The sequence below is a fragment of the Salmo salar genome, chromosome ssa10, assembly GCF_905237065.1.
Source record: "Salmo salar chromosome ssa10, Ssal_v3.1, whole genome shotgun sequence".
Lineage (NCBI taxonomy): Eukaryota > Metazoa > Chordata > Actinopteri > Salmoniformes > Salmonidae > Salmo > Salmo salar.
In genome coordinates, this window is record NC_059451.1 from 36,060,080 (window position 1) to 36,073,422 (window position 13,343).

The 13,343-nt window shown below is 44.1% G+C and overlaps 1 protein-coding gene across 3 annotated transcripts in view; it reads right to left on the minus strand.

Annotated features, from left to right (window-relative positions):
- The window catches only part of LOC106560309 (transforming growth factor beta receptor type 3), a 162,609-nt gene that overhangs the window by 26,766 nt on the left and 122,500 nt on the right, over window positions 1-13,343 (minus strand). For all 3 annotated transcript variants that reach the window (XM_045687705.1, XM_045687706.1, XM_045687704.1), the window contains exons 6-10: window positions 11,404-11,566; window positions 10,456-10,603; window positions 4,711-4,900; window positions 1,244-1,557; window positions 531-686 (exon numbers count right to left, since the gene is read on the minus strand). In XM_045687705.1, the coding sequence (XP_045543661.1) occupies window positions 531-686; window positions 1,244-1,557; window positions 4,711-4,900; window positions 10,456-10,603; window positions 11,404-11,566 (971 nt within the window). The remainder of the gene's footprint in view (window positions 1-530; window positions 687-1,243; window positions 1,558-4,710; window positions 4,901-10,455; window positions 10,604-11,403; window positions 11,567-13,343) is intronic.

The following is a 13,343-nucleotide window of genomic DNA, read 5'->3' on the forward strand; positions in this document are numbered from 1 at the left end:
ATAGAGAACTGAAGTTATCTTTGCATCTAAGAAGAGAAAAAAATAAGAATTATCCAGGAGTAATAAAAGCCAAGTTCACAAATTTTGCGGGGGTATTTATCAAGGGGTGGGAAGCCCCCTCAGCACCCCTACTTCCCGCGGCAATTCATATTGTTGTCCTGATTTAGCCCTAGCTGCCCCTAAATGTTCCTCCCATGCACATAGAGATAATGGATTACCATTGTTCAGAGTAACAGGATAGGGTTGGGGGTTACGGCCATAGAGATCCTATAATTGTTCTATTTAAATATGTGAATACAGTACTCATATTGCGCTAGTTTCCAGACACAGACCAAGCCAAGTCTTGGACTGAAAGTATTTTAAATGGAGATGCATTTTAGTCCAGGGGTATGCTTATTAGGATCTGGGCACCCTCAATTTCCAGGCTTTACAAGATTTGGGAGTATGGTAACATGTGGTAGGCTAGGGTCCAGGAAACCAGCCATTCAATGAGTTGTTATAGATAATCATTTGCTAAGTGTGCTACTCACTGAGTTGATGTAGAGGACCATAGGACCGGGGTGCATGGGGTACTTGGTGGTCTGACAGCCCTCCAATGGGGTCACCAACGTGTAGTGGGTGGAGTTGACCGTTGCTTTGCATTCTGGGTCTTGAAGAGTCAGGTTGACATTAGCGTAACCGTTGGCCTGAGGAAAGAGACAATGTAATTATAAATAAATAGTCAATCATCTATAAAGTATTTTTTAATGATATAATGTCAATATAATCTATAATCTTTGCAATAAAATGTAATCATGATCATCTCAAAACGATCAGTAGAGCTGACTGAGACACATAGCATTAGACAAGTGAGGCATTAGACGTCACTATGCCATTCTACAGCACAGACTACTTCTCTGTGTGATGTTAAATAAAACCACAGGATAGTCCAACTCTAACCTTAATTATACCTAATTGCAGTGTGTGGGTTTTACTACACTGTGATGTTGTCTATTGTGTTGAGCCTGCTTCACAGTGCCCAATGGTAGCACACAAGTACAGACACACACACAGCAGCAAACACACTACACACTGTTGATTCAAGTCAGTGCCAGTCAGTATTAAAGAGGAATAATCATACAGTTAAATCAAGCATGAAAAGTGTGAATTCCACAACTGCCTTTCCTCCATTTTTGACACAATGAAGGCAGACATTTATTCACAGTGATAAACCAGTTGGCTGACTACTAAAGTATCTCCTCACCTGCAGACTCTCTCGGTCAATGCAGACCACTATCCTGCTCTCCTCACACTGAACACTGAGACCAACACTGAGGGTCCCCTGCTGCTCCTCAGGCTCCCCACCCAGCTCCCCTCCCAGCCAAGGCCGGTCATCCAGGGAGGGGTGCAGGGACAGGTAGGGCAGGCCCTGCTCCATGAGCGGGGGCAAGGGGAAGGTGAAGGGCAGGCCACCGGAGTGTGGGCCAGCACCCCCCTGACCACCAGAGAGGATGGGGTTGGTGTCCCGTAAGATGGAGAGTTCTGGAGGGAACATGGAATCCAGGGGATCCACCACATCTGTAAGTGAAGTGTGTGTGACACATTTTAGTCACACCCACAGATGCACAGATACAGAGACGCACAAGCACGAATGCACAAGCACGAATGCACACGCACATGCACACACACCTTCACACACACACTTTCACACACACACTTACACAGGCCTCATCTGGTGATTTTAAAGGCATGGAGATTGCACAGAGCACAAACAGAACAGAACAATGAAACTAAATTGGCTCAGAGTTAGCAGACTTGAGTTTCAGACTATTGTCTTTATAAGGACAGTTAAAATTGGATGTTGATGGTTTGTGGTTGTAAAATCAATGATTTATAATAGTTTATACTTTTATAACAAGCGCTTACAAATAAAATGTATTATTATTATTAGCATCATTTATTTACACAGTAGATATCTTTCTTAAATTTAGTGAACCTATGTCTATTTGTCATGCATTATCTGTTATTTTCATTATAGTAAACATACACTTTCAATGACCACTTTATTAGTTACACCCATCTAGTACCGGGTCGGACCGCCCTTTGCATCCAGAACAGCCTGAATTCTTCAGGGAATGGATTCTACAAGGTGTGGCATTCAAACGTAGCTCAATTGCTATCAAGGGACCTAATATCTGTCAGGAAAATATTCCTCACACCATTACACCACCGCCACCAGCCTGTACCATTGACACCAGGCAGGATGGTGCCATGGACTCATGCTGTTTACGCCAAATCCTGGCTATCATCAGCATGACGCAACAGGAACCGGGATTCGTCGGACCAGGTGATGTTTTTCCACTCCTCAATTGTCCAGTGTTGGTGATCGCGTGCCCACTGGAGCCGCTTCTTCTTGTTTTTAGCTGATAATAGTGGAACCCGGTGTGGTTGTCTGCTGCAATAGCCCATCCATGACAAGGACTGATGAGTTGTGTGTTCCGAGATGCCATTCTGCACACCACCGTTATTTGCCTGTTTGTGGCCTGCCTGTTAGCTTACACGATTCTTGCCAATCTCCTTCGAGCTTTCTCATCAACAAGCTCTTTTTGCCCACAAGACTGCTGCTGACTGGATGTTTTTTGTTTGTCGCACCATTCTCTGTAAACCCTAGACACTGTCATGCATGAAAAGCCCAGGAGGCCGGCTGTTTCTGAGAAACTGGAACCGGCGTGCCTGGCACCGACGATCATACCACGCTCAAAGTCGCTTAGGTCACTTGTAGGGTTGGGCGTAAATCCCAGGATTTACGGTATTACTAGCTTGGTACACAAGGGGGCGCCAAAATAAACAAAAAAAAGCCCTATGGGCGTCTATTACCAGAATGCTAACAAAATTAGAATAAGAAATAACACATTTCCATGGAGGCTGCTAGCTAAATATGCTAACGAGCGCAAACAAAAACAAACTTATTGCAAAGACAGGCAATCCAGCTCATAAAGTTATACATATATAGGTAGGAGCTACCGAATGTCATTTTTGGTGAGTTTGGACATTTAAAAGCGAATGTGAATGAGAGACTCAAAGTTTGGACGCATGCTTGTCTGAACACTACTCTGGAGCAGTGTGTGCAGGCTGTGTCTGTGTGGAATCTGGAGTCACTAGGGCAACTGGCCTGCCTGCCTGCCTGCTCTGCTTGGAGAAGATGGGGTAGGAGCAGACGGGCTGATAACAGAGAGGATAAAAAAGCAAGGAATTCAAGACAGCCTACAGAATACTCATCCAAAGGGCTTTGACTTCTCAAACACAGCAGAAAGCTAACCCAATATTGTTAATTCAGCCACTTAGATAACTAGTAAGTTAAATTCAGGGTTGTGTTAATGCAGAATTCTGTGTTTTTTCATGCAGGAAAAAAAATATGCTGCGTTTTGGAAAAGCAGATCTAAAATGCTTCTTACTGGAATTTCTGCTTGACACCAGAATAATTTTGTGCTTCAAGTTGCACTTCTCCATTTGGATGACACTTCACGAATGGGCATTCTATCAGCAGACAGTGCTTTGAGATGAACTTCAAGCAAAACATTAGGACATTTAGCAGGCTACATTCTTTCTATGATAAACATTAGAAATATGATGGCCATGCATCGTTTTTGCAAAAAAGACCTTGCTTTTTCATTGTAAACTCATTTACTTTTGTGGTTGCCGGCCAAGTAGTGTTGCGCTTCTGTTGTCATCTGATGAAAATGAAGCTATTGTCTGCCGAATTTGTTGCACTAATGTTTTTTCTGTGAAGGAGAACTATAGCTGCACATCCCTGATCACTAGTGAAGCCAAAGACAATATAAAACGTGACCCCTGTCAATACACAGCTGGACTAACCTGCTCCCGCTTTCTCCTGTTGTGCTATTTACAAACAAACACTTGGCTGGCTCAACTGTTCTGGGGAAGTAAGGTAAGATTCTTAATGTAAAATAATGTGACAGGTGAAATGAAGAATGCAATCTGCTTTATCTCCTAATATATTGCACAATTTGACTGCAGGTATTTACTCAAAAATAAGCTACAAATATGAACATTTATTGAAAAACTTAAAATAAGTAGTTTCAATGGTGACGGTATTGAAAAAACATCCCGTGGCTACTTCCAAATACCCCGGTATACGGTATACCGCCCAAGCCTAGTGGAAGCCCGACTGGAATTTTTCTAATAAGTTATTCATACTCAAATAAGCCACCAATTGCTTGAAAACTACTTCTAAAAATCTTGGATAAAAAAGGACGTTTAGAGGTCTATAATTACTCAGAGAGGAGGGGTCTAGATTGTGCTTTTTAAAGAGAGGTTGGACCAGAGCTGTTTTTGGAAAGGAGCCAGAGTTCATGGACATAATGTTGAGGCCAACATTAGGCATAACTTCTTTTAGTAGTCTAGTAGGGATCACTTCTAAGGGGCAGGAGGAGGTCTTCATGTGAGCTACAGTATCAAGGAGAGAATCAAAGGATATTTTCTCAAAGGAGCAAAAGGAAGCAGTAGAGAGTTTCAGAGCGGTTGCCTTTAGTGCCTCCTGACCAGAAATGCTGTTATGGTGTCGGCTACTGTCAATCTGGGATCTAATATTTTCTATAAAGAATCGTAAAAACTGTTTGCAGAGATCGGGGGGGGGGGGCACCAACAACAACAACAACAACACAATCAGTTGTCTAGAAACAGAATTATAGAAGCCTGGGTGTTTCTCACCTGGCTCCCTGAGCCTCAGATTAAAGGTGTTAGCTACAGGTGTGTGGGTGTAGGTGGTGACTGGTCCGTAACCATGATCCTCTGCCCACTTGATCAGGGCCTGAGAGCCAGACGGGAGGTGGTGCTTAGGGGTCCTAGACACCTCCATCAGCCTCTCTGTGTTGGGGCTCAGACTGATGGTATCTGGCGTCTGAAAGAAAGGTAAATACAGCTTTATATTAGTCATATGGAATATTAAATATGACATACAGTATACAGTCATTTTCTTCCGACAGATGGAGTCACTCCTATGTGATGCTCATCGCTCAGTACAGACAGAGCAATCTGACCATATTTTAAACCAGTCTGTGTCATGAAAGTCATTTTATAGAGATCAAAGTGGGTGCTTTTTCTCTTCTAGTCAGCAGCATTTACAGTAATCTCTACCTCTGTTAAAGTTTCATTTCCTTTGTCTGACTGTATGGAACAGTAAAAACGACCCTGCCAGCTTCAAAAGCCAGCGCGACCACAACCCACAATGAAAGTGTGGGAGTATTTCACATCAATAAAGTGTGAGAGTATTTCACATACTTTCATATCTTGACAGAGTAAAAGTCGAAGAACCATTTTACATTTGTCAGGTTTCTTCATGGAAGGAAAACCCATGAAAAATGTACTACTGCCCATAGCGGTGAAGGGTCATATGCACGCTCAATCAAACACACACACGATCACACACACACATCGAAGGCCTGATCAATGGTGGGACTTCGTCTAATGTGTCAGATTTCTACCAGAATTCCTCATTAGTTCCGCAGTGTTCCGTGCTGTATAATGTGAGGGAGCTAATCCCTTCTCACAGATCCACTCTGTCACAAATGGCATCCTATTCCCTATTTAGTGTACTACATATGGCCAAGGCTCATGTACTCTATGTCAGCCTGGCCTGTACTTTCCCAGACACCCTGGAACCACTCCAATTCGCATTCCGCCTTAACAGATCCACAGATGACGCAATCTAGTTGCACTTCACACTGCCCTCTCCCACCTGGACAAGAGGGGAAATAGCTATGTAAGAATGCTGTTCATAGACTACAGCTCAGTGTTCAACACCATAGTCCCCTACAAGCTCATCTTCAAGCTGGGGACCATGTGACTGAACACCTACCTCTGTAACTGGATCCTGGACTTCCTGGCGGGACAGCCCCAGGTGGTAAGGGGAGGCAACAACACCTACATCAGGCTGACCCTCAACACGGGGGCCCCTCAAGGGAGTGTGCTTAGCTCCCTGCTGTACTCCTTGTTCACCCATGACTGCATGGCCACGCACAACTCCAACAACATCATCAAGTTTGGTGACGACACGATGGTGGTAGGCCTGATCACCGACGGCGATGAGACAGCCTACAGGGAGGAGGTCAGAGACTTGGAAGTGTGGTGCCATGACAACAACCTTTCCCTCAATGTCAATAAGACCAAGGAGCTGACCGTGGAATACAGGAGAAGGAGGGGAGAACACGTCCCTGTCCACATAGACAGGGCTGTTGTGGAGCTGGTTCAGAGCTTCAAATTCCTTGGCATCCACATCACTAAGGACTTAACATGGTCCACACACACCCAGACAGTTGTGAAGAGGGCACAACAGTCTTCTTTCTCCTCAGGAGGCTGAAAAGATTTGGCATGGGCTCTCGGATCCTCAGAAAGTTGTACAGCTGCACCATCGAAAGCATCCCGGCTTGGTATGGCAATGCACCACCATCGACCGCAAAGCGATACAGAGGGTGGTGCGGACAGTCCAGTACATCACTTGGGCCGAGCTCCCTGTCATCCAGGACCTCTATATCAGGCCAGAAAAATTGCCAAGGATTCCAGCCTCCCAAGTCATTGACTGTTCACTCTGCTACCATCCGGCAAATGGTACCGGAGCATCATCTGTCAGACTAACAGGCTCCAAGACAGCTTCTACCCCCAAGCCATAAGACTGCTAAATAGCCATAAGAATGCTTAAAGGGATATTTCGGTTTTTAACATGTTAGACCTCATTTTCCACTTACTTTTAGTGTTGAAGCCTCACCCAGGCAATTATTTTGGTCAGACTTCCATTCCTGAGATTTCTTTGGCTGTCTTAGTTGCTTGCAAGAGTCTATATATCCTGAACTGTGTTTACTGTTTTGCCCTTGTATTGGAACTCATTTCTATGTCACTACTACATCCGCGTGCTGCTAGTCTTGCTTAGCCACACGTCCAAATTCTACGGAGCACTGCTTCTCGAGGATAGCGCAGTACAGACACATCTTTCAAGCACTACACTGCCCAAAACCATTACATCAAAATCAAAACATGTCTGAGTCGGACAGCTACAAGCCTGAAGAGGATGCATACTTTGCAGAACCATATTTATATGGGCCAGAATATACTGATGAAGAGCTTGGACAGATAGAAGCCGAGACAGAATGGGGGAAATGGCAACAGGTGATCAGGCAGACCAGCAACCAGTGGCAGCGCCCAGAGAGAGAGTCACGGGGAACTGGTGGTGTAAATGTGAAAAATCGGAGAAAAATGGAAGGCAATGCAGACCGAAATTGAGTGTCTGTGCTGTTCCGATGGGACTTGATAATGCCAACACTTGAAGAACTACATTTGTCTGCTGGAGACACTGATGATGTCGGTAACAGCACAACAGTCTGTGTGACAGACCATGCAGATTTCACAGCCCTTATCAACCCAGGAGTCATTTAAATGTTTTTCCATGTCCCTAAGATCAACTGAAAAAAGTGACCACGTCCAGCGGGAGCAAACGGGCAGCTGTCCATAGATTCAGTAAACATTTGAAGTTGAAGTTATCAATAATGTATACATAACAATGAATGTATTATCTGTTTCCTATAATGATCCCTTAATGATACACTATATATACAAAAGTATGTGGACACCTATTCAAATTAGTGGATTCAGTTATTTCAGCCGCACACATTGCTGACAGGTGTATACAATTGAGCACATAGGCATGCAATCTCCATAGACAAACTAGAATGGCCTTAATGAAGAGCTCAGTCAACCTTTCCAACAAGTCAGTTCGTCAAATTTCTGCCCTGATACAGCTGCCCCGGTCAACTTTAAGTGTTGTTATTGTGAAGTGGAAATGTCTAGGAGTAACAACGGCTCAGCCGCAAAGTGGTAGGCCAAACAAGCTCACAGAACGGGACTGTCGAGTGCTGAAGCATGTAGCACTTAAAACTTGTCTGTCCTCGGTTGCAACACTCACTATCGAGTTCCAAACTGCCTCTGGAAGCAAAGTCAGCACAAGAACTGTTCGTCGGGAGTTTCATGAAATGGGTTTCCATGGCCAAGCAGCCGCACACAAGCATAAGATCACCATGCGCCAAGTGTCGGCTAGAGCGGTGTAAAGCTCGCAGACACTGGACTTTGGAGCAGTGGTAACATCTTCTCTTGAGTGATGAATCACGCTTCACCATCTGGCAGTCCGACCTGCCCCAAAACATAGTGCCAAATGTAAAGTTTGGTGGAGGAGGAATAATGGTTGGGGCTAGGCCCCTTTGTTCCAGTGAAGGGAAATGTTAATGCTACAGCCTTCAATGACATTCTAGACGATTCAGTGCTTCCAACTTTGTGACAACCATTTGGGGAAGGCCCTTTCCTGTTTCAGCATGACAATGCCCCCGTGCACAAAGCAAGGTTCATACAGAAATGGTTTGTTGAGATCTGCAAGCATTTCACGGTTAAGTATTCGGAGCATGTGACAAATAATATTTGATTTGGTTATTAACTGTCATGTTAAACAGATATTTACATTTTAGTAATTTATCCAAAGCAAATAGGGTTAAGTGCCTTGCTCAAGGGCACATCAGCACATGTTTTCTCTCCACGTAGTCAGCTTGGGGATTTGAACCAGCGCCCTTTCAATTACCGGCCCAACGCTCTTAACCGCAAGGCTACCTGCCAACCCATATAGGCCCAAGCTGGTACTGTCCTAGAACAGTAAACTGTAGGTCAGGAGCACAGCACATCGCTACCATGTGTCCTCAGTTTCCAGTCCCCTCCTCCCCCTAATGTTTCTCTTAGCGTAACCTACTACTGTAGCCAACCGTAGACCTGCTCTGTTGGCCTGATTGATTCAGTGCAGTGATAGCCTAAAGTGTAGCTGTACAAACAGGCAGAGGCTGGGGAGTGTAGGTTTGTGTTCCAAATGGCACCTTAATTCCTATATAGTGCACTACTTGTGACCAGAGATCCATGGACCCTGGTCAACAGCAGTACACTACATACGGAATAGGGTGCCATTTGGGATGCAACCTGGGCCTAAACAGAGCTGGCTGCCTAGCAGAGGCACACACCCACCCTGCCTGCATGAGGGCGACTGTTACATAATGTGGGAACCAACCCAGAGCCCATAAGACAACACAAGACACCTCCACTGAGGTCAGCACTTAGCATAGGGACCATGGAATGGAGCTACGCAGCACTCATAAAGATGATAGGATAGGAGGGCAGGCCAGTTTGGTTTGAGCCACAGAGATGGTCTTTTTTCCTTTAGTCCAGGTCATCATTGTAAATTACAATTGGCTTTCAAATGACCCACCTTTTAAGTAAAAAAAAAAAAACATCTTATTAATAGATAAAATGTTATATCCATTAGGTATCTGTTGTCTATGTGCCAAAGGTGTAAGAGCCATCCATCATTATGACTTCAGATATACGTAAATGGTTTATTTGTTGTTGTTTTTATACATACATTGCATTGTCAACCTTAAACCAAATAATTATCCCTTGGTGTAAGCCTTGTAAATGTGTGTATGTATGTCTTTCAATTACAATAAAAGTGTATAAACGACCACAGTGTGTGGGTGTCAATGTTAACAAGAATGAAACAATATTTAAATTCTACAGACAGTCATGGATGTATTTATTACACAGGATTTTAACCTGGTCTCAAGAGTATTTCGTATGATTCTGTATGTAAATCCGAGACACTCCATTTAGCATGATATGTTACGTTTCGTATGGCATATATTCATTTGTGGATGTCCATCACCCATTTCGTATGATATGTTACAAATTACAATTCATATTATATCAGTCAGCAGCGCTCATAACTCACATTATCATGGATGACAAACAGGTCAGGCTGTGTGAGGCTGTGAGCACAAATACTGTCTGTGATGAGCCTATGAAAATGTCTTGCCCCCCTCCTCTCTTCCCCCTTTCTCCTCCTCCTTCCCCCTCCTTATTTGATGCGATGACAACCCTTAGTGCTGTCGGGGTGATATTTCACGGTTCATCCATCCCCCTCCCTCCTTCCATCCCTCCATCCCCTGCAGGCAGGTTGAAACCAGGTGCCACTTCAACACTCCTCAGATTGTGACAAATGTATTGGTCAACAACAAAAAGTGGTGACATGGCTGTCTGTCTGCTGTGCCCGTCTAGTCATGTGTTGTGACATGGTTCTTCTGCCTGTATCCCCTCACACAATCGGTGCCATTGTGATGTGTTACTGAGACAGTGAAAAAAATATTGGCAGTGAAAAATCTTAAAGTTGAACTACTCAATTTGAAAAACAACTCAACAACAGTGCCGCCACTTGGTTTGCTATAAAGCTGAGGGATGGAGTCTTGGGTCTCTGGAGATGGCCTTTAAATAAAATGCTACTACTGAAAATCATTTTTTTTTAAATTTAGGTCAAAACAGCTCTTCCCAAAAGGAGAGGCTGTGTTTGTTACGTTCAGAGTGACGTTCTGAGTCACGTACCACTACATCCAGTTTCCCGCTGACGCTGTGAGCCTTGATGACCCAGTTGACAGACTTCTGACACTTCAGCAGCAGCACGATGTCACGATGCAACAGAACATCTGCCCCCAACGGCCTCAGATCAACAATCACATCCACCTGGAACGCACTGCTCAAGGAGAGAGAGAGAGAGAGAGAGAAGGGAATAGAGAGCCAGCCAGGAGAGAGCCATAAGAATTATGGAAGGCCCAAAACACTCTGTATTTACATGCCTTCTCTCAGTCTGGCCAACTGATTAAGAAACTGGAAGTATTCCCAGAAAGAAGAGGACGTGTGTAACAGACCAGACCACATAGCAGCAGTATGGTGAAATACATGTATTTCTGGGCTCTTCATGCATATACAAAGTAATCACACCACTGGAAGAGTGAGGCGATTATCTGGCAGACTGGAGATAGGTTGCATCCCAAATGGTGAATAGGGTGCCATTTTGGGACAACCCCATAGACTCTGAGCCTGAGATATAGTTCTTTACAGAACGTCATAAGGTCAATATTACCCCCCTCTTCCTTCGTATCCAACACAAACTACCAGAGACCAGAGAGAGCGACCATTCTGGCCTCTTGTAATGGGGAAATAACACTGAGATCATGAAGGTTCATGTTAAGAGTTACTGTGATCGACATAATGTGTATCATATTGACATAAAGGGCCAGTTTCCCAGTGACAGATTAAGCCTGCTCCTCGACTTAAAGCAAGCTCAATAGAGAATCTCCATTGAAAGTGTTCTTTAGTCCAGAACTAGGCTTAATCTGAGTCCAGAAAACCAGCCCAAACTAGATAAACGTGCACCCTATTTGGGTCAGACTATGTTTTGGTTCTGGTCGTGGGCTACAGTACTGACCAGCTGGAGTTATGTTTATGTTACGGTTGTGTTATGGTTGTGTTGTGGTGGATTACAGTACCGACCTACTAGAGTTGGGTGCTTGCAGCTCGATGATGTGGACCTCTTGGTCCTGGTCTGGTCCAGACAGGACACAGCCTTTAGAGGCCTGGGACTCTATGTAGCCAGCAAGGTAGTTCAGAGAGAGGAACTTGTTGTCGATCTTGCAAGTATCGGAGAACACTGGGTCTGGAAGAGGAAAGGAGAAGGTGGGTGGATGTGATTATGAGATGAGATCATGACTCAATGTATAATTCGAACGCTGGATGTGATGTGATTATACATGATTAATCATCAAGAGGAAGAAGCTCTGACGAAGGCAGAGAGGACGATACGTAAGCTTAATATACTGAAGTGATACTAGGAATCACTGTGTGCAAGTTTTTCTTTACTTTCAAGATGATTCCTCATGAGCAAATGGGTGAGGTATTTAGTTTGAGTATTTACACTACAGTGTGTTCAGCCAACGTTTTGAGATATCTAAACACTTTGAGATTGCTGGTAAAAGACAGGGACAGACAGACAGACAGGACAGACAGACAGACAGACAGACAGGTTTTGTATTGAACACTATTATTCAAGTTCTGACAAAATTAAGGCCAATATGTTTTGAAAATATATTTTGAACAATATCAGTCATAAACACGTCGAACCTAGATGTCAGGTTTCCCACCATTTTAACTTATCATTTATTTACTCAAATATTATTATACTCCATCCAACTGCCCAGGCATGCAATCCTCTTCTCCATCTTTTCAGAGGAATCACAAGACAGATGCTTCCTTATTTGGCAAACAAGGTCTTGGACAGTAATGAGGTTTAGAGAATATAAAGTAAAGGGTTGACACCTTCCTCCCCGAACGTCCTCATGGCACTTTGAAGAGCGGAGGAAGAGAGAGTGTGTGTGTGTTAATGGCCTGAGACAACAAAGTGGAAATCTGTCCCACCTCATGAAAAGGTACCAGAGAGGAAAAGACATTGGGAGACGGACTGGAAAGTAGAGCTCTCTCTCTGTGGTAAACATGGCATGTTGGACGTTTGCCAAACCACAGGATCTAATGACAGAGAGAGGGGCTGAATGGATGACTGCTTCAAGGCTAAGCAATCACACACTCTCTGTTCTCTCTGCTCTCCTCCAAGTGACTGAGAACATGGAGAGCACAGAACATGGAGAGCATAAAAGAAAGGCCTGAGGTGTATGTTTCATAATTAACTACTCATGGTGTGATTCTGATAACGTACAGAAATGCAAGTCCTTTTGTTCACCTGACCTAGAATACTGACCTCACAATCAAATGCAGACCGTATTACCTCCCAAGAGATTTATCTTCAGTTATAGTACCAGCCGTGTATATTCCCCCTCAAGCCGATACCACGACAGCCCTCAAGGAACTACACTGGACTTTGTGCAAACTGAAAACCACAAATCCTGAAGGCGCATTTATTGTAGCTGGGGGCTTTACAAAAGCGAATCTGAAGAAAAAGCTTCTGAAGTTCTATTAACACATTGCCTGTACAACTCGTGCATCAAAAACTATTGACCATTGTTTCTCTCCCTTCTGGGATGGCTACAAAGCCCTCCCCCGCCCTCCGTTCGGCAAATCAGATCACGACTCCATTCTGCTCCTCCCTTCCTATAGGCAGATGCTCAAACAGGAAGTACCCATGCTAAGGTCTATTCAACGCTGGTCTGACCAATCAGAATCCATGCTTCAACATTGTTTTGATCATGTGTACTGGGATATGTTTCGGGTTGCTTCTGAGAATAACATTGATGTATACACTGACACAGTGACTGAGTCAATCAGGAAGTGTATAGGGGATGTTGTTCCCACTGACTGTGGGAACCTTCCCAAACCAAAAAGCATGGATAGATGGCAGTATTCACGCAAAACTGAAACCATGAACCACCGCATTTAACCATGGCAAGGTGACCAGGAATATGGTTGAATACAAACAGTGCAGT